The 21,901-nt window shown below is 33.1% G+C and overlaps 2 protein-coding genes and 1 long non-coding RNA gene across 11 annotated transcripts in view; 1 reads left to right on the forward strand and 2 right to left on the reverse strand.

The window, feature by feature from the left end:
- The window catches only part of LOC126915553 (dual specificity calcium/calmodulin-dependent 3',5'-cyclic nucleotide phosphodiesterase 1-like), a 212,929-nt gene that overhangs the window by 34,291 nt on the left and 156,737 nt on the right, over nucleotides 1-21,901 (reverse strand). The gene's annotated exons all lie outside the window — the stretch shown is intronic.
- LOC126915555 (alpha-glucosidase-like) lies at nucleotides 2,065-15,776 on the forward strand. The gene is made up of 8 exons (XM_050720321.1): nucleotides 2,065-2,241; nucleotides 4,950-5,287; nucleotides 7,710-7,835; nucleotides 11,144-11,554; nucleotides 12,925-13,180; nucleotides 13,643-13,838; nucleotides 14,575-14,715; nucleotides 15,594-15,776. The coding sequence occupies exons 1-8, from the start codon at nucleotides 2,073-2,075 to the stop codon at nucleotides 15,688-15,690; spliced, it is 1,734 nt and encodes a 577-aa protein (XP_050576278.1). The 5' UTR covers nucleotides 2,065-2,072; the 3' UTR covers nucleotides 15,691-15,776.
- On the reverse strand, nucleotides 5,344-7,715 carry LOC126915558 (uncharacterized). Its single transcript, XR_007710253.1, has 2 exons — nucleotides 7,126-7,715; nucleotides 5,344-6,763 (listed from the first exon to the last, which is right to left on the reverse strand). It is a non-coding gene; the product is annotated as an uncharacterized LOC126915558 (long non-coding RNA).

The raw sequence follows: 21,901 nt of genomic DNA on the forward strand, positions 1-21,901 counted from the left end.
TAACTCACAAAATTGAAAACAAAATAAAACTCCAATTTGAATAGTATTAACATATCGATTCCTCGGTGAGTTTTACAGCGAATTAGGTTTTAAGATTTTATGATTTCTCGAGTCTAAATTTATGACTTGACATACGGTGCTAAAATAACAAATAATCGGGATTCTCCTAAATCCTGAATTGTCTTATTAGAAATACAGAACGTGCGTATGCTGCTAACGCATCGTATACATCGATGGATTCTAATGTATTTCGCGATGCTATTGGTAATCCTCATCTTAATATCGTTCCAATTTATGTTGACGAGATTCTCGGATCTCATAGACCATCGCGTATCATAAATGCTAATTAATCGTATAAATGCTAATTAATTTGATCGTACGATAATAATATTTGGATGTCTATAGTACAAAATATATTCAAATCAGATTTATGTGTACATATGTATAAAAAATTCGGAGTTTTTAGTTTTTTTGTTTACATATACTTATATTTTAGAATATATGAATATTCGTACAATTAACATAATCTTTGCAATCGCAATAAAAGGATTAAACAAACATTTAATGGGTTGTTGTATCGAATGTAGATAGAATATTGAATATGAATGAATTGAGATGGAAAATAAATAAAATCTATTTAAAAGATACTACATCTTCTTCTTCTTCTTCTTTTTCTTCCGTGTTTTACGTGCATCGACGCAAAGTCGTGACCGATGATATTGTATCTGTATGGCTTATATTTTGGAGAATATATTTGTTTCTTTAAGGTACTTTATTATGTTCCTTATCTGATCTTCCGTTGTTACAGCTGTCGTATGGTTTTATGCTGCATTACTTTTTTGTAATACTAATATCGTAGTAAATTAAAGATCTCATTTAGAAAATGTATATTTTTTATATTTAATGTTAATAATAGGTGTGCACTATGATGTAACAAGCTTCTTAAATTTAATATTATGGGAAATAATAATACTCTCGATATTAAAACTGAGGGTTTGTCTCTTAAATTAGTATGCCCTTTCATCGGACAAAACAGTGATTTAAATACATTTTACTTTGGAAATAAATTGATGGTCTTGTCAGAGATCGTCCTTCTACAAACGATATTTTAGGCATCAGTATTATGTGAATATTTTTAACGCATTCTTTTAGAAGCAACACAGACACCGATTAAACCATACAATTTGTTCGTATTCAAGTAGAGCTATTAGTAATAGACTACAGATATTTCTACAAAACTCCTATTGTTATGCATACTAAATACTAAAAGTAGTGGCAGTGCTCTACTACTACTTGAAACGTGAAATATTAAGTAAATACAAATACAATTTTTCAGGATTCTCCAATAAATATATCCAATAGGTGTCCCAATCCTAATCGTAATGTTATGTTTATTGACTGACGGTGTAAGTAAATTATGTTTGGACATTTTCCTTGCAAAACAAAGGAAATGAAAAGAAATTCCGAGCCCATTATCGTATGAAGTTTACATTCTAAACATTTTATTAAATAAATCGTATGGATATCCTTACTTACTTCACTTATTGACGAAATGTGTGTCTCCACGATAAGATGACGTTTCCACAGACGAAAAGTAAATCGACCACGTTTCGATAAAAGTTAACAAGGACGATTGATCGTCGAATGTGTGTACCCTGCCACTGAAACTCTAGACAATTATGCGTTACATAACAAGAAGTGGTATAAAAGGGAAGCTATCCTGCACTACATCACAGTCGATGGTTATAACGCTGGCGAAATATTCCAAGCGGATATAATCGGTCTTGTCATAGTTACTCTGAGTAGCTGAAATAAGGTAAATAACACCATATCGAAACGACAAATTGTACATTGCTAAGCAACATATTGCAAAAAGTAATTTATTCTGAAAAATAACTATTTAAACTTCAATATATATATATCGTGTTTATCACGAGAACAAGCGGAACCGGTATCACGCTACTAAATACCGAACTACGTGTTTACGATGTGGTGCAGAGTGCGCCAAGCTCGAAGTCACGCGAATCATTAGACGACTAATTTCATATTCAACGTTTTGTGTGCTTAGGAACATGAGGGCGCTAATAGTATTCTGCCTAACGGTATTGCCTCTGGTCGCTTCATACACATGGAAACCGACCGCAAAATATTTGAGCAACAGTTTGGTAGGCGCATCGGTCTATCAAATCTATCCCAGAAGTTTCAAGGACAGCGATGGAGATGGCATTGGCGATCTTAAAGGTACGTTCCTCTTTTTGACAATCAGTCAACCTTCAGTTTTTAGAATGTTCTTGTATTTTGCAATTAGGAGTTCCTTTTTCTTTCATTACTTATGATCCCGTCGATTGTTTAATATACAGAGGCGTACATAAAGGTAGGAGAAACCGTAGAGGGAAAAGTTGAATAGTACGATAAAATTATATGTTCGTAGATACTTTTTCCTTGCCATGTTTTCTTAATATCTCCTTTTAAATGGAATTTTACAATTATTTATTAACCAGGTATTCCTTAATTCTCTACAAAATGGTAAAAAAAAAAAAAAAAAAAAAAGAAATGGTACTGAGGTGCTTGAGCAGAAAGATGTTTAGTTCAAGAGATATATCAGCTTTAATTTCATGAAATTTAGTGTATGAAAGACAATACGTTCCTCGTACACAAAGTTTTACAAAAGCAAGCATTTTTCGATCCAAGTGCCTCGATACTTTTTTCTTTTTAGGGAATTAAAAAATGTATCGAATGGTTAATAAAAGATTACAAAATTCCATTTAGAAGATGGGTACAGTGGCACTGTCTCGGTGCATCGTTGTATATTCGAAAAAGTGAAAATTCTTTTTCTATCTCTCACCGACTTATTATTATTATTCAATGTTAATACGTAATTATGAAAATATTAGAAGAGTTTGGAAAGCCGTTTATTATTACGTATATAATCATAATCAAGTATACGTCAATCATTTTATTATATATAGATAATATTCATTGAAAATTTCTGGTCACATAATAAGTATCGTTTGTTCGATATATATTGTGAAATTAATTAATAATATTTACTAGTAATTTATTTTCTCAAAAAGTCTCGATTATTGAACTTTGTATTATTTTACTACTATAGTAAAAATAAGTCTACCTAAGCGAAAATGAAATCTAATTGTTGTAATCGCAGAAAATGATTTTTTACTCAGAGAATGTACCCCTAGTTACAAAGGATAATTGGACGCGAAACATTTGTTACGCGGTCGATCCACATCGGTGTCACGGCTCGTAAACAGATGCATAATTGCTTTTCCTTTTCGCGTCGTCTTTCGATTTGTTTGTGAGATTATGTAACCACAACGAACAAAGACAAGTACGGTACGGATGTAATTAACAAGGAAATCTAAAAACGCAAACGTTAGCCGAGAAAAAGGAAAGTGAAGCGCGACAATCGCACGTGGAGAACTCTGCGGAAGAAGTTAATGTCGCTTAAACGCGAAAATAAATTTTAACGAAACTTCCGTTGCGTTCGCCTCTTTGGTCGCTTTGACGCAGCTTAAGAGCGACGTGTTCCGGAGAAGAGTTTCAGCCTTTTTGTAATGCTCCAGCCATTACGAAAGATTTACACCTCTCTGACTTAATGTCGCAAGCGACGTCATTGGAAAATAATTTTCAAGTTCCCGTTAGTTGAAATTTAACGAACACGTTCTCTTTTTATTTTTCTAAATGAAATGTTACATATATGAAAACGTCGACGTATATTTTTCTGCGTTAATTTTTTATTCTATTTATTTTTATTATACACGGTGGTTGACGAATTGGTTGTCACTATATTTAAGCTGATTCTGATAATTCAACGAAGATATTATTTCGAGAAAAAGTTTATTGCTATCAAATGAAGAATTTAATGTCGTAAAAAAAATGTCAAAAGTGATTAACACCAAGACTAGAATTTAATCGACATATCGAATTTAGACTACAAATGAAGAGAAAAGGATACAAATAATTGAAAATCATCAAAGAATTCAGGCATATTTGGGTTAATTTTCAATTCACGAAGCGATAGATAAGAACTGAGAGAATCGATAAACCTTGCTGAATAGATGACATTCTCGATGTCGATCATTCGATATATCGTACTCTATTTTTCTACAAAGCTCACCTTCTTATTCTAGATATCTGAGTAATTTACATTGTTTTCATAAACTTTAAAAACATTTTATTGTAACTTAAATTTGAGATAAATTTGTTTCAATATGTCTGAGCTGCTTTTTAACCAGCAATAACGATTATAAATGTAGACTGAAATGTTTCTTGTTACAACATTTTCTTGGGATGAAAATCTTCCAAAGGAAAATAAGCTACACTGATAACGAGCAACTGTCAGATAACAAGACCAGAAGGATGTAGGTCTGTATAGTAAAAGAGTCGAGAGTTTGTTAGAAAAGAAGAATCAAGAGAGAAATAATGTAAAAGCATGGTACATGTTTACTTATACACGAAAAGAAATCAGTAATACCTGAGTTATTAATAAGTATCCTCATTAAATTTTCCTTGTTTCCTAAAAGCAATGTCCTAAAGTTACTAAAACATTCTGCTTAAGTGATACGTCGAGTCTTCATTTTTTCAACGTTTCATTTGACGAATGTCACGTTTCAAACGTAACTTGAATTGCGGAAACATTGGAAATTGATCTCTATGTATATTATCTATAAACAATTCTGCTCGAGTAAACCTTTTTGCATATAGCTTTTATAATTCTTTCTGGAAAACCTGAGATCAAATATTTTTCGTAAAAGGTACCAAGCATTTAAATGCAAGGAGCTTGAAAACGGTAGCAGATTTATCGTTGCATGTGTTAATAATTCAGTCAAATTTATTTAAAAACACACATTTCCATCAAATTGCCTTTTTTTCGAATATAATTTATTCGTCGAAAGAATTCGACTAAGAAAACGAGACCTTTTCTGTTACAGGTGTCATACAGAAGTTGGATCATCTGGTTGATGCGAACGTTGACATAATTTGGTTATCACCCATTTTTAGCAGCCCTATGGTAGATTTCGGCTACGATATCTCAGATTTCCGGAACATCTACCCCACATTTGGTACTATACAGGATTTGGAAGACCTGATCCGAGAAGCGCACAAAGTGGGTATAAAGGTCTTACTGGATTTCGTCCCGAACCATACGTCGGATCAGCACGAATGGTTCCAGAAGAGCTTGAAGGGAATTAAGCCTTACAGTGATTATTATATCTGGCATCCAGGAAAAGTATTGGAAAATGGCACCCGTGTCCCGCCATCCAATTGGGTAAGTGTGATTTAACTTACTTGAAACATTCTTCAGCCCCCAAAAACTACGATGGATCAAATAGGTAACACGCAAATTTTATTTGAATATTATTGTTTTGTGGTAATGCTATGGTAAAGTTATTTATAACCATTGTGAATAGTAATATTGTTTATCATTACGTACCATCTAGGTTTTTTTTTCTTCTTATTATCATAATGATATGCAACCCGCTGAATTTTAAACACACAGATTTTTCAATTTAAAACTCACCTTTGCGCCCGTAATTTACATTAGAAGACCTCGTGAAATACAACTGCCGGTATTCGTTGCTCGATGCTCGAGCCGCTTTAATTACTCGAAAAAAAAAAAATAAAATTGTCAGTATTTACATATTTCACGTTCCGACGTATCTCGTTTGTATACTTGCCCAATGTCCATAAATAGTTATCTAATATTATTTCAATAGAAAAACAGTGAAGCATGTTTTCGAATTTTTCTGCGTCGCATTCTTCGTTAATTAACGCGGTCGAAATATTTTCACGTGAAACAGTCGTCGATACGCCTATTACTTCCGCGCAAACAATATTCATGAGACATTTTGTATGAATCGCGTAGCGAAGAATTTTAAAAGGAATGTTAGCAATGTTAGTAACTGTACGGGACAAAATATACATAAAAAGGTATAAAAAAAAACCTTTGTACCTTCTTGGTCGAAAAGTTTTACCGATCTCCAGCGTTTCTTACGATTAGGAATGAACTTGAAGTACACTCAATAAAAGTTTCAGATAGAGTCTAGTCATTCGATGTTTTCAACAGAGGTGAAAATATGTTATAACTTCATTTAGAAATGGACTTCACGGTGTGAGAATGTCTTGTCACGATCCATTAAAGTTAGAGAATAATTACTTTTAACAATTTCATTGAGATGAAACCTTGATATTATTTGGCTGTTCGGGAACTTCATAGCTAAAATGGATCGTGCCATTAAAGGCTAAACGAAACATTTTTAATTCATCGATTTCACAACCGAATCAAGAGTACTATATGTTTAAAATTAATATTTCGATATTTGATAAAAATTCGTAATAATTAATTCACTTTCAATTCTATTAAATACAGCGTAGAATATATTTACTATCAAAAACGTAAAGAAGTTTTCGAATAGCTGAATATAAATGATCTTGAGAAGGCAGAGAAAAATGGAAGTAGAAGTGACAGTAGAAACGATGGCCGAGAATTTCATAAGTTTGTAGCAAAACTTTTCCAAAGATTTCACGATTTATGGTAGACTCGTAGTAGATGAAGAGTATGGAATAGTATACTGCATATCAAGAAACTCGGAACAGAAATGGTAAAATATCGAAACAATGTTGCTAGCCTGCAGAAATTTTTGCACATACGCGTTGCTCGTTATTTCCTCGTGAAAAGATCTGTTTACATCCTTTCATCGCGTAAACAATGCTTTTTTCGTCGAAATTTACATTTCTTCTTCGCCTGTAAATGCAGAATGAAATCAATTAAACTACCAGTCGTTTCTATTCTGTCGTTATCGATCAGAAAATATCGTTCAACGATAACCAAAACTGATACAGATCGATTGGCATCGCTGCAGTTATGAAATTTAATGGCCGTGTCTCGTTTCGAGATAAAAATAGTCGAACAGCGTAGAAATTGAAACTGACAATTAAATCTTTCTTTTGTTAAGCATTTGAAACTTCAGTGGCACGAATATCTAGTTACTTCCGAACGACCAACTTTACGATAATCAATTTTAACGATAAGTTCACGATAATGTTCGTTACGATCGTGCAATACCACTGATCTATCACTGTAATAATTTTGAAAGTAATATTGACCTTTAGTAAATAATGACATGTTTCACATTGACCAATGACTCTCACCGCACGGTGCCTTTCATTACTTCAAATTATTTCGCGAGCAAGATGAAATTGTTATGAACAAAATATTCATTCAGCGATATCGTAATTGCTTTCCTGTTTTTTGAATAAATCACGCAGCGTTTCGATACATTTCATCTATGGACATATATATTTCTAAAATTTTGCCTATCGTTTTAACGATAATTGTCATAATTGTTTCGAATCGGAAGTAACATCGTTCGAAACTAGGAATGAATATTTTTCGAACGTAATTTCGAACGATCTTTCCAGAATTTTTCATTCGCTCTACTTTCAAAGTGCGATTCGAAAATTTCGAGTATGACATTTAGAATTCCATCTTTGTTTAAAAATGTAATTTCATGTTCTGAAAAAGGCAAGCTCGCATCATAGCTGAAGGCTTAAATTACTTTTTACACTTAATTTAACTTAATTAAACAATTTTTTAACGATCCGTTTCGACACAACGTGGCAAAAGCTTATGCAATCTTTGTTCATCCTCTATGCACTTTGCAAATTTACAAACACATATTCTCGCGCAGGTGAGCATTTTCGGTGGATCAATGTGGACATGGCGAGATGAACGTAAGGCGTATTATCTGCACCAATTCTCAAAGGAACAACCTGATCTGGACTTCTTTAATCCAGATGTGGTACAGGAGATGCATGTGAGTATCGTTTGAAAAGTACATAGTTCTATTTAAATCTATCGGTATAGGTAAAATTGTTGAACTTGTTGATAAAGTATTCTCGGTTACTAAAGTAATCACGATATTCTTCACTAGGATTTACATATTCTTTTTTATTTTGATCACAGATATCTTTAGTTCAATTGATAGTGTTTATTTTAACTTTGTTGAACCCTGTTTTGGAACAATGTAAACACATCGAAACACAAGATTTTCAATACGTTCAACTTGCAAACCAAATTTAACGCGAATTTATTCAATATTTTTGTTAAAATATAATTTTAACACGAAGAATATATTTTTTTAAATTGAACCATATGTAGCCTACGGTACAGAATAAGACAGTGTCTCTCTTATTGTAGATGTAGACTGTAGACTATCGTAGACTGTCTGTAATTTCCTTTAAACCTACGTTTAAATCTGGGTAAATTTCCTATTATCTATTTACCCCATTATCTCTTACACTTCTAACAATTTTAATGGATTTTGTTGTAACAGAAACTGTTATACCTATAGAGGCACTTTTTATCCACTTTATCGATACTCGTAGTTGTAAGAAGTTTTTTTTATTGTGTACGTTTTCATGACTATATTTACTTAGAGATAGTGATATCTATGTTGCATCATCGAAGCTACAATACTTGACTTTCTTTTTATCATATTATCTTAATATTATCTTAATATCGTAAAAATAACGGATTACGCGAAACTGTTAACAAGAGGGAAATAAACTCCGTTTGTACACGATAAACACGAGCTGTTTCCAATCTCTTCGAACGATGATTCGTGTGTCAAGTATGAAGATTGTACGAACTTAACACGACTCGACGATTTTATCCTCAAACATATTTTCCGTTTTTTGCTCTTCTATTCTCTTCTTTTAATTTTTATCGTTGTTTTAATGCCTGGAAAATTTACGACAATGATAGATCTCGTTCAACGTCATCGTTAACCGTTAACCAGAGACCCAACAATTAACATCGTAATAAATCAAGGATCAAGATACGGTCAAACAGATACCGATTACTCGCTTTGATTTCATCATTTTCCACGAGATAATATCGAACTTTCGATCATTTCAGCCGAAGTTGCTGATTTTTCGAAGCACGATCATTCTATCTCGCGTTAAAACGAAAAAGAGAAAATGATGAAAAATAATGATATCGTAAACAAAGATATTGCTTCGACGTGCTATTCGTTGATTCAACGTAATCACAATTTATCGAACGAACCGAACCGATTTCTAAGGAATATGAGTTACAGTTCGTCAACATCGTGGAATTTCATGACGTCTACGTTAATTCAATAGAATTAGCAAGTCATTTCTCTTTCAGAATTTATTGCACGTTTCCTGCTAGTATTTAATATTTGGTCATATTTTAATTTATCAGAGAATATGATTATTGTTAGGAATTTTTAATAAGAAATTTTTCAAATATATATTTTATTAAGCGAACGTTTGCGATAAATGTCTTGTATGCATTCCCAAATTGATCTAAAATTTTTCCATATACAATCACGATAGTCGTGTCCCATTGCATTGCTAATCAAACTACAAACACCTTCGCATAATACACGTAGGTAATGTGGTAATTGCCCTAATTAGCTTCATGAGTCGTTTATACCTCATCGTCTGCCATTTCAGTATTCGCTACTTTCATGCACGAAACGTCAGAAAATCTTTGGAAAAATATTTGAACTTGGTATGAAATCCACGATCAATCCGAATCCATCCAGGATTCCGGCGATGTTTCGTGACTTTTTTCGGAATTCCGCGGTAAATTTGAATTTTAATGGGCACAAATTCGTTCGATGAAATTCGACGGACATCACGAAAACACGGTCGGTTAAATTCAGTCAGCCACGGTTGAAATTCAAGTAGGGCTGAAGCCGCTCGTTCCACTATCCAGCAAAATATAAATCTGACTACGGTTGCGAATGTTATACCTATGTCGGGTTTGAACGACCATGGCTTAAAATATGCGAAATCGAGGGATACGTGGTACTTGCTTCATCGAATTTAAATGAACCGAAGGGAGAAACACGGCGCGATTGCGACAAAGAAGTTGCAGAATACATATAAGAACATTATACAGTTAGGTTTTTCAACTATGCACTAAAAAATATTTTGAATATCGATCATCTGTAATTAAGTGAAAAATTGATCATTTATGATATTCGAATAAGAAATAATATTCATTACGGTAACCTCGTTTATCCTTATTAGCTTCAGACGTACTAATTTATAATTGAGCTTTCGTACATGAAATTATTTATTTGTCCTTTCGAAATTCAAAGACTTTTAGGTAATTATAGCGAAAATAAAATAATTTTAGTTAACTTGTTAATAGATCAATATGATCGAATTGTTTGATATAAAAGAAAAAGCAAACATGAACGATAGATACAATCGTAAATATTATGTGAGAGCCAATAAATGGCAATCTGTAATAGAAGTACTCATGACCAATTTCGCCGCGAAATCTTTCGGATATCGACATATGTCTCGCAACCATTGACTAATACGAATCAACCATACGTTACTATATCTTTCACCTACGATTACCTGTAAAGTCCAACAGTACGATATTGACATTTTAGCGCGGAAATCTAACGAACTCGACATCTTTGTTATAGAAACGTTACGAGTACGTATAAATTGGAAGAAATTTACCGAAGTACCGAACGTACATACGAACATAGAAGTAATATAATATAACGTGTAGAGACTTGAACTCATGAATAGTCATGTGAATCAGAAATAATAAAAGTATACCAGGGGAAATGTATTGGTACAAAGGTAGAAACGAACAAAATCAATCGAATTATCGGATGGTAAGCACGTGTACCTGTCAATTCAGAACCTGACTTATTTAATTTCAGCCGCGTTAAGAGAAAATCAGCTCGCGTTAGAAAAGTTACAGAATTTACTAAGTAAAAAGAATTTTATTTCTTTATATTAGGATCTTCTTTTACGTAGCTGAATACGATTGTAGCTTCGATATATGTATTCAGTCGATTTTTATAAAGCAGATTTATTCCCAAGAGGACACGTTTCTGTAAAACAATCGTCATCTTGTGCTTCTAAAAGCACTAAAAGTACATTTATCATGATTTTTATCTGTGATCTATATGTATAATGTATATATTATCTCAACACGTAATAATATTTAAGATTAACATATATATAATAATATCTTCGTTCTTAGATACGTAAAAACACTATTTCCAATGATATATTTCCCAAAATAGCATGGTCTAACTCTGTGCTTATTGATATATTACAGGAAATTTTGAGATTCTGGTTGAGGAAAGGCGTTGATGGCTTCAGAATAGATGCATTGCCATTTATTGGCGAGAACATGCAATTCCCAGATGAACCTTTGTCAGGTAAAACCAACGATTCTACTAATCCTGACTATACCGATAGGTCATATACCATGCATCAGCAAAAAGGTTACGACTTGATCCCTGGATGGAGAAACGTCCTGAATGAATTTAAACAACCAAAATACATGTTCACCGAGGCATACGCGAACACGTCGATGACGATGAAGTACTATAAATATGAAACAGACTTCCCCTTCAATTTTGACCTGCTTCAACATGTCAAGTCGACAGCGAACGCAACAACCTTAAAAAATGTGGTTGATAATTGGATGAAGAACATGCCGACAAATAGCATTCCTAACTGGGTGGTAAGTTACTGATATTTTCAGAAAGCTGATTAACATATTTAAGAGGACTTTTAAATTGGATTGCTTAATGGTCGCTATCATTCATTCTATTAGATTATCATTTATCCCCATAAAACTTTACACACATAGTTTCTTCAAAATATTGTACATTCAGTCAAAATGATTTCTACATGGTTCAATGCGCATTATCAATGTTTAAGTGATTTTATCATTTCAAATTTATCAAAATTATTAATGTTGACATTCAACATTTTCTGGACTGGAATTATCATAGTTCGCAGTTGCTTTCGGAATAATTCATCCACCGAAAGATTGTCTGGCTGAAATACAACAAACTTACAGCGTTTATCACCTTCATAAATTTAGGGGAAGAGTAAGCGAGGAAAAATATTGTACGATCAGGAAAAATTATCTATTTATATACTATACATTCATCCTTTTCAATCATAATCTAGTTAACCCTTATAATCGTAATTCTATCTTATGGTAGCATTAAAAATTACAAGAAAGTATCCTATCACTCCTAGCTTATTCCAAGAAGAAGAATTTCATTAGAACAGTTGCTTTCTTAAAATTTGTTTAGCACTTATATCGTTTATTAATTCTATAATCAATTTTCCTTTTATTTCAATAATTTACTCCTCTCATATTCGCTGGTATCGCACTTTTCTAAATTCGTAACAGGATGACAAACTTCCATGTTGGCATTTCTATGTTCTCATTCACTCGCACACACACACACATGTACGCGCGCGCTCATGCAATTGTGGATGTTAACTTCTCCAACCTCGGCGAGGATCTGGAAAATTTTCTTCGCCAAATCCTTCCTCGATTCACTTCTCTTCGTCTGTATTTGCTTGGACGTTGGAAGTTGGACGACGTGATTGTAGATCGAAGGAAAATCAAATTACCCTGGAAGCAAACGCACGAAACTGGTCGAACGTCGTTCGATTGGAAAAATGTTTGATAGCACCTAACTGTTTCGAATTCGAGGCTGCGCGATTGAACGGCAGAGGCAACGCGTGAACGAGCTTGAAAAATGTCCACAAAACGCCTGGAAGAGAACGAAACGAGCCTCTTTCCGCTCGCGTTCTTCGAATTCCACGAGCGCATCGAGCTTTTGTCGAGCTCATTCGATCGAAAACCTAAAATTTCAAGCCCTAAAATCGATATTTCTATGTCGAGGAAAATCAACAAAAAGCGTTTGTTGGAAGAAATAGGACGATCGAGGAGAAAAGCAGAAAATCCCAAACGTTATACGTATTTAAGCTAAAATATCTTCAACTCAATACTATTATCGTTAGTTAAAAAAAAAAAAAGAAATAATAAGATATCTTAAATTTTTGAATACCTTAAAATTTTGTGTACAGGTCGGAAACCACGATCAAAGACGATTAGTGTCGAAATTAGGAGAACCGCGAGCTCGTGCTCTTACCGTAATGACGCTTCTGTTACCTGGCGTAAGTGTAACGTATAACGGTGACGAAATCGGTATGTCGGACACTTTCATCACTTGGGAAGACACACAGGACCCACAGGGTTGCATGGCTGGTATACAAAATTACGCTACTTCGTCTAGAGATCCCGCGAGAACACCGTTCCAATGGGATGACTCCGTTTCTGCCGGTGAGTTTCCAATAAGATATAACTTTCACGCGAATGAGAAGATTTTCAAATGAGCTTTGGTTTTCACATTTTTAACCCTGGTACGTTTGTCGAATCATTTTTGAGCTATAATTTCTCCATCGTGCCATAACATGTTTCACTGTCACAGATGAAACTATTTCATTCCATATCTATCAATTATTTTAAAATCAATTTCATCCTGTCATAGTAATAAAATAATAATACAGAATGTAGTAATTATTTATCAACGCATAATTATTACTCACGATATCACGGTAAAGAAAATGTTATCTTTTGAAAAATGCGAATTGTAGATTGTATCTTTTGCCCGTATCTAACCTCGTGCGAGATTTCATAAAAGGAAGCTCCAATTCCAGAAACTCTAGTTAACTAACTACAATTAATCGAATAAAAAAGGAAGCAATAATCGCAAAAACTATGACCAAGTATTTCGATTTGCAGGATTCTCCACGAACACCGATACTTGGCTGAAAGTCAACGATAATTACAAGACTGTCAATCTGGCTGCCGAAAAGAAGGACAAGAACTCGTTCTATACCCTCTACAAGAAAGTGTCAACGCTGAGGAAGTCACCGTACCTTAAAGGAGCCGACTTAACTACGAAGATGTTGAGTGAAAACGTTTTCGCGTTTGCCAGGTAAGGATAGTGTACATGTAAATCAGGATGAAACTACGACGATTATATACCACGGTTTACTCGTCCAATATATTGCTAAACGCGAGAAAATTATGATTAATAGCGTGGCAGTATGTATCTACGCTATCACTTGCAAATGTCCAAATATTTTGGTCGATTCGCAATAAGAATATTTCAATTTCACTACAAATTAATGTTGAATTAATAATTAGCAGTAATATTTACTAATTTTCATGAAATTGCCAGACTATACGGTTGAGTCATCTATTAAAAGACAGGAAGAATATATTTTAGCATTTACTATGTATACTACTACATTTATTACTTAAAATTTACTACTTAAATATCACAGGTTCTATTAACCTCGGAAGTCTTTCTGCCAGATTAAGAATCTTCTTCGTCAGGCTTATAATTCAGAAATTAAAGAGAATAAAGAGCTTGCCAAATAATAAAATAGTTCTACGATTGCAAACGCTGACTTTACGATCGCGTATTGATTTTTGTACATCGATTTGATCACGTTAGAATATTCTTCGATGATTATAAAATATAAAATTCTTAAGGTTTAATTTATCCATTTAATTGATACATTTGATTTGTACAAATACCTTTGTACAATAGCGTACAATTACTTGATCGCGATCATCGGCGTTTGCAATACGATGAGTCATGGTACTAAGAGTGCCTTCGTTTCTTAACGATACACTGTATATATGGGATATCATAATTTTTTCAGGGAAACCAAGATGGGTGAATCTGTCTACACGCTAATAAACTACTCGGATAAGGACGACGTAGTGGATTTATCAGCATTCGAAAACGCACCGAAGAAATTGGATGTGTTTTACGCTACTGCTAAATCTACTATGCTTTCTAAGTGAGTGTACAATTTCTCCAATTTTATTTATCTAAATTGCGTCGCTGCCATGGCAAATTTATGCAATTGCGTCGAGTATCGTTTCATAGTTTCCTTTCTTCTTCCAACACGGTGGGAAATGTGAAAAGCACTGGAAATAATTTGCAAACTGTAACGTCGTTGTTCAAATTGAAAGAAAAAGATAAAGAAAAGGTAGAAAGGGAACGAACGAGACGGAAAGATGTCTTCAATTATTTGAAGAGAAATTGCATATTTAACGATAATTGATCAAATAAGCAACGTAACATCGTTCAAACTTGTTGATATTCGAGGATACAAAGGTTTACTTAATCCTTGCTGCGTTCTTTTAATCATTTTCGATTCAATTGTACGTCTCTAATGTTAAAAGATATCTCAAGTTCGAAGAAAATATGAAAAACAGCTGATTTACGTTAAACGATTTTATGTCAAACGTTTTCTTGAAACGTTCGAAATATTTTCTGTTCCTTAAAATGAAAGCATGATTGTAATATGAAAATCCGATGAGCGCAGTTGGATTAAGTGACTCTGATGTTATTCTGTCCCCTGTTAAATTCTTAATCCACAGAATTATTTCATGTTTCTGCTATCATGTACTGTTTTCTTTTCTTTTTTAATTAAATTACCCTATTACTTGTTACCTTCTTAAGTAAAAACGTCTATTCCGACATCTTATCCAATTAGTTCTTTGCTCGACTATATTTCTTTCTTTTAAATTAATTTTCATTTTATTATATATAAATTCCTATTGTATCATTTTTAGAGACGATGCCTTTAAATTGATGCTTTAAAAATTCGTTTATCGAACATTGTTGCGATGATATTAATTTTGTAAATTTGTTTGTTTGTTGGGAATATAGGTACAGGGTCGGAGACATCAAGAAAATAAAGGTTCCTGCCACGGCAGTGATAATCCTTACTTCTCCAGGTATCAAAGCTGGATACGTACAAATCTAAAACAGATTCCCACTGTTTCTGACTTCGAATATGAACATGTACCTCTAAACATCAATAATTTGAAAATATAGTCTTTTTCTCGCAAATCGTTGTATTTACATCTTAATCATACCCTTTTAACATGCACAGTTTTAAAATGTATGTGCCGATACAACAATATTGCGTATAACAACAATACAATGGCCGACGTTTCGAAAATAAACCAGTTACGATAATTTATCACACAGCCACGATTTCACGACTATTAAACTTATCATTGATTATTACATGATTATTATTACAAAAATATAAATCCTGCTATTAATCGTGAGACTGAATGGAAAAGTAATACGAGTGCATTTTTCCAAGAAACGAGATAAGTACGGAAAACGATTGGTACAGATTTATTTGAAAAGATATTGTTATAAATAGTCTGTGATCGCTTACGCTTTTATTGGCATTTATTTTTAATTTAAACTAACGTTCATTTAAATCAAATAATATAAAAATTTCATTGAAAAATGGTAAAATATATAGGACTCGCGCAACATAAAGAAATATATAAAATAAATTACTGGTTAAAATATTTCTTAGGTGAAACAGATCTCCACTTACATGCTCATAAAAGTTTTCCTTAACGAATGTTCAAATACTTTCGATTTCTCTGATAAAACTCAACTTTGGTCAAAATTTCCTCAGATTTAAAATATTCTTACTCGTATCGCTTGCCCTTTGAATCTTTTAATTGTTTTTCAAATGTCTCCAACCAAAGTTTATTAAATCAAAAACCTTCGAATTCCAAACTGTCGACGTGCTAAAAAGCCAACGTTCACGTCGAAACATTCACCGAAGAGACAGCCACAGGTTAAATTGGCCGAAATTCACGATACGAATCGAGGACCAGATTCGATTAACCGGCCTTTCACTTTTTTTTCCCCGAAGGTAAAACTGGCCTAAGAGCGTGAACGGAAGCGGCCGCGTATCGGTTCCCCCATCGATGCGGCCACGTCAATCAGCTTGCCAATTATAATCGTCTCTGGATATCCATGGTGGATTTCGTGTTTCAGCCCGTAAGAATTTCACTCGTCAACTTTCGCAAAATTCCTGGCCGATCGAGAGGCGGCTGTGATCGCTGCTTTGGGGCATTTCCTTCGATTCACCGTTAAAAAATTCGCCGTTCGAGCTTCATTCTGCATGCAGGCCGGGCAAAACAACCGGCGAAATTGGTGCTCGAAAACGCGCCATCGTTTCGACGAAGAAAGCTGCCCTACAGCGAACACGGTCGAGTAGGAAAACGAACGAAACTTTTCAAGTCGATCGAAATTTGTATATTTATATGGATGTATCGCGTCGCTGTTTGTCGTTGATAGCGGCACGATTCGAAACACGTAAATTTTAGAGGATTTATTTAATTTACAAAGAAACGTTCGTGAGTCATTTCAACGACACTGTAAGGCTGACTTAACACAAGGTATGCCACTGTTTGCGAATGCAGTACAACCTTCCACTTGTAGCGTCACAAAACAATTGAAGATAAGCCGGTGTTGTTGTAAGACTAAGACCACGTTGCTAGCGACATTTGCAATAATATTGCATTCTGATGCAAAGCTGATGGAATTATAAATATACCGTTTTACATGATAAGAGTACAAACATAATGTAAACTCAGTAACAGTGAATTTGAAATACTTTCAGTCGTATCACTATCACTGCCGAGCAACGATATCATAATTCTATACTGGGTGTTTCTGACTTTTCTCAACAAGGTGTACCATTCTTGCGTATAACTTTTTAATGCAACTCTTAGCCAATTATATTTATACAACATTCTGCTCTTCTTTATACATACACAACTTTTATGCGCAAAATTTGGCTGATTATTAATATAAATAATTTTAATTAAATTTCAGAACATTCGGCAATTTCCTCTTAATTTTCTTACCATAACGTAATATATATTTTGTTTCAGATACCCTTCCGCTGATCTGAATGTGTAAAATGGCTTGTTTCCAACTACTTTTTGGACATACGAAGATAAGCTAAGATGGTAAAAAAATGACGCAAAGAATGTCCCAATTTTGGGCCTGGATTTTCACGAAACTCTTATATAACTTGTCTGTGCAGCGAAAGACGTAACATTCGTCCGTCATCACAACTTCAATGTGTATGTATCAAAGTTTCCTATGTATCGAGCTGCCCTGACTATTTGATTATTTAGAAGCGCTTCTTATGTTTTATGAAACGAGTTCCTCCCTCTATATTCATTTGCACCAGAGAAGTTTCAAAAGAGAGAACAAACCAGAATCGCAGAAAGGGAAATTTACTTTTTATTCTAATACAGACAAGTATACCTTTAAAATGGAAAGTATAGTAATTAGGACGAATCCTAGTAGGAAATGAAAATCACAATTAGGGCATTTTAGAGTCGTACACGTGTTCTATTTCGTTGAGGGGAAATTAACGTTGAAGATGTAAAAATTTATTAATGCAAGCAACATAGTCGATTCTTTCTTTCGTGCAAGTGCATTTGGGAAACGAACACCGAGAATTTTGGAAGCTAGTCGCTGCAACAACCGATTCGATCTTGGAATCTAGACGAAGCAAAGGAAAACGATATTTGCATGCGAATTTCGTTTTATTCCTCGCACGTACACATTTTTTACTTCGTAACGAATCGAGTATTTATCGATTGTATCGATTCTTTCTCCCTATTGGAACTCTTAAACTTTCGATGAGAAATTAAATTAAACGGTGAAAATGAAAAGCTACTTCAATAGTAACGTTTACAGGAAAATGTGGAAAATGTTACGATTGAAATATTTTTATATGAAAGTTAATGAACAGATAGACCTTAAATATTTATTTCACTAAAGAATTGTTACGAGTACTTTACTTTGTATATTTTATATATTTTCATACCTTTGAATTTCACATAAATGCACGAAAATCTGCACACTCCACTTACTAATAACATAATAAATTGTTCGTCGTAAAATAAATATTCACTACCTTTACTAACATGCGCTTGTCAAATCGAAAATTTTCTTATTCAGAAGCTAAAATTCGCCAGCCAGAGATAAAATCATGCGCGATGCTCCAATATTTTCGCTTAAATTTTATTTCGTGTAACAGGATCACCTGTTTATCCTTCTGCTCTCCGGCTAAAACGTAAAAAATATCACTGTTCGCTACGAATGGTTTGTATGGAGTGTAATCCCGCACATTTATACGGTTTTCTGATTTTTACCAACTTTCAGTACGCTGCTTAATAAACTTACGTCATTTGTCAAAATATTCATATGCGCCCCCGGATTATGTTTTCAATGTACGTATTTCTCGATTGCTTTCGGTATCTGCTTTATATCAATGAACGTCTCTCGAAAGATACGATAAGATAAGATATCGTCGAATTAACGAAGAGTAACAATATTCGGAAATTTGTATTCTTTTCATAAGTAAATGAAATATCACCATACGCAAGTATTTTGACACATTGTGCAATTTAATCGAAATATTTGTAATTAATAATTATTAAAACTTTTCCAATTAATATCCTATAATTATTTACTTAATAATTATCTAATTAATATTTTATACTTTCAAAACTATAACAAGAGAACGGCTCCCTATCGTTAATTCTTTACCTATCGTACCAACTAAAACAAAGAATATGCCTGCACCTCTGTAGCTTCATGATTATGTACAACGAATGGTTGATACTTTGAAAAATCTGTACATTGATCTGATAGATCGTTATCTATCCAGATAGTTTTCTTTTAGTTCCTTTTCGACAAAAGTAAATACTAAATAAATCGTATTTTATACGTTTCAACAATTAATTTTTATAAGTGTCATTACGATATAAAATCCACTTTAAAATTATCTTTATTAGATATTTTATATTTACATATAAAATATATAAATACATATTTTAATATATATTATATATATATATTTATATATATAAAATATATATTAACTTTAATATATATTTTATACGTTATATATTTCCTAGAAGACTATAATAAAAAATCGTGTAATTTCGTTATACGTTTAATTCGTTTCTACGATTTTTATTTCGTCTACATATCAATATCATTTCATGTGTCGACTACGCACGAGTATCGTGTACACGATATTCCATTTTCGAATTTTGAAAATACAACCTACCATTACCCCTGATAAGCACCGTGACACCATTATACTTTTAATAGCGGCGAAACATCTAAATGTCGTGCTCAGAATGCTATCAGAAACTTTCTCGACTCATTGAAACTATGATCGCTATGTTGCAAATTTACTGATGTTGAATAAATTATTTTATCCTGACAGAACTATCGGCGTACGTTCGTGCGTTTTAACAAAACTCGTTCTACTCCTGAAATTATTTTAATTTCACTTACGCTTGTATAATACGTATCTGATTGCGAGATAATAGGTAGGAAAATTATTTGAAAAATCATTTCGGGAAATATTTATTCAAAGGTATAAATTCCAGCTAAAATAAAAACTTATTTCATTCGACAGTTAAATGATAAAATTATTCGGAGGAAGATCGTTTATTCACTGAAATAAATTATTTCGAACTAACATCTGCCCAAGTAACACGATAACCGTTTGAATAATCATTTTTCAAATATTTTATCTAAATAATGCTCAAGCCTAATATAAATGTATAAGTCAATATCGTACACGTAAAAGTTGCTAAATATTAGATTGTTCTAATGATCTTGTCCATTAGAAACATTGAAAAAATTATATTCCTGCAAACATCTGAAATTGTACATTTTCCACCATCATATATTTACTGTCTTTTGTATGAAATGTTTGATGATCATCTTACAGAAATTGAAACAATAAAGCTTATACATATCTAATCATTAATAATTTCAAAATAGTATCTTGCACAAGTATGGTTAAATATTACATCAGCAGTGTGTTTTAAAACCAATAAACTTACTACATTTCTGCGTTAATAAGAAGGTATTAGAAGAGTAAAATCTATATAGGGTGTATTCTAGGTAATAAGAGCCAAGATAGACGAATAAATATGCTTGCCACGTGTTCTTTTAGTACAGAATTTTAAGATATAGACTACAGACTGACGTCATCTTTATCATTAGACTACAGATATATATATATATTTGTTGAATATAGCTAAAGAAATGCAAGATATATTTATTTCACACACTAAATATAATCAATATTTTACAATAGTATTTTACTTTAAATATTTCATATATCGTTGCATATTGCATACACACTCGTTTAGAAGTTTGCAGCGCAATTTGTTTTTCGAATTTGTTGCCTTCGAACGTTTTTGTACATTTTCCTGAGGAAGAAGAAATATTATCATTAAAACGTTTAATCTTAAAACAGGATCCCACAATTACAGTTTCAATACTGTAAAGCAGTAATATTACGAATAAGATATTTATTTACTTAAGGAAGCCATTATTTCTGTTGAAATCCTAACATGTGACGAACTTTCAAACAGAAATATACATTTCTAGACTTTTCTATAGATACCCGCACTTTCACATTGCTCGTAAACATACACATATTAGCAGTTTAATCAATTCGTAACATTCATTGCAGATACGATTGATTATCTGTAGCCGATTACCTTTTATAGGATTTGTTATAAAGCCATTTCTGACAAATATCATTGGATCCGATTGCCAGTTTAAAAAGTTGAGTTATTATAATAGAAGAGCGAACAGCAAGTAATTTGTTCCAGAGTATAATGTGTTTTTGCTGCGGCTCCAAGATCGCTTGTTAAAGATAACTACCACCTTCTGAATTACGTATTAAAGAAGAATAGCGACAAAAACTTTTACCCTTTCTCCCTTTCATCTCAGTTTTCTGTTTCATTTGATCGAGTCATAAGCAATTACCGTTTTTATACACGAGCTTCATTTCTCTTTTAAAGAAGCTCAGAAAAATAACTTAATGCCCGTTATAAAATATAGCATTTCCTTGTGTATTTGGTAACTCGAAATTTCTTACGTACAAAAATTTGTTCATTTTGACGAAAGGAAAATTTATATAAAATCTTGTACACGATCGTCGTTATCGAATTTTGGTTTATTGAATTTAACGTTTAGCTTGTGCTCCTCGGGTTTAGGTTCGTTTCGAAGGCTGATCATATGTTCAGGACGAAACACGACTGACTAATAAAAGAATCATCGAAAATTCTGTTTTCAATAATCGCCGTATATTATCATTAACT

Source organism: Bombus affinis, chromosome 4, assembly GCF_024516045.1.
Source record: "Bombus affinis isolate iyBomAffi1 chromosome 4, iyBomAffi1.2, whole genome shotgun sequence".
In the NCBI taxonomy this organism is placed as follows: domain Eukaryota; kingdom Metazoa; phylum Arthropoda; class Insecta; order Hymenoptera; family Apidae; genus Bombus; species Bombus affinis.

Bases quoted from the DNA above. Each gene is read 5' to 3' on its own strand.
- LOC126915555 (XM_050720321.1), top strand. From the start codon at position 2,073: ATGAGGGCGCTAATAGTATTCTGCCTAACGGTATTGCCTCTGGTCGCT. The intron at 7,836-11,143 runs GTGAGTATCGTT...GATATATTACAG, and splicing joins ATGTGGTACAGGAGATGCAT to GAAATTTTGAGATTCTGGTT. The intron at 11,555-12,924 runs GTAAGTTACTGA...TTTTGTGTACAG, and splicing joins ATAGCATTCCTAACTGGGTG to GTCGGAAACCACGATCAAAG.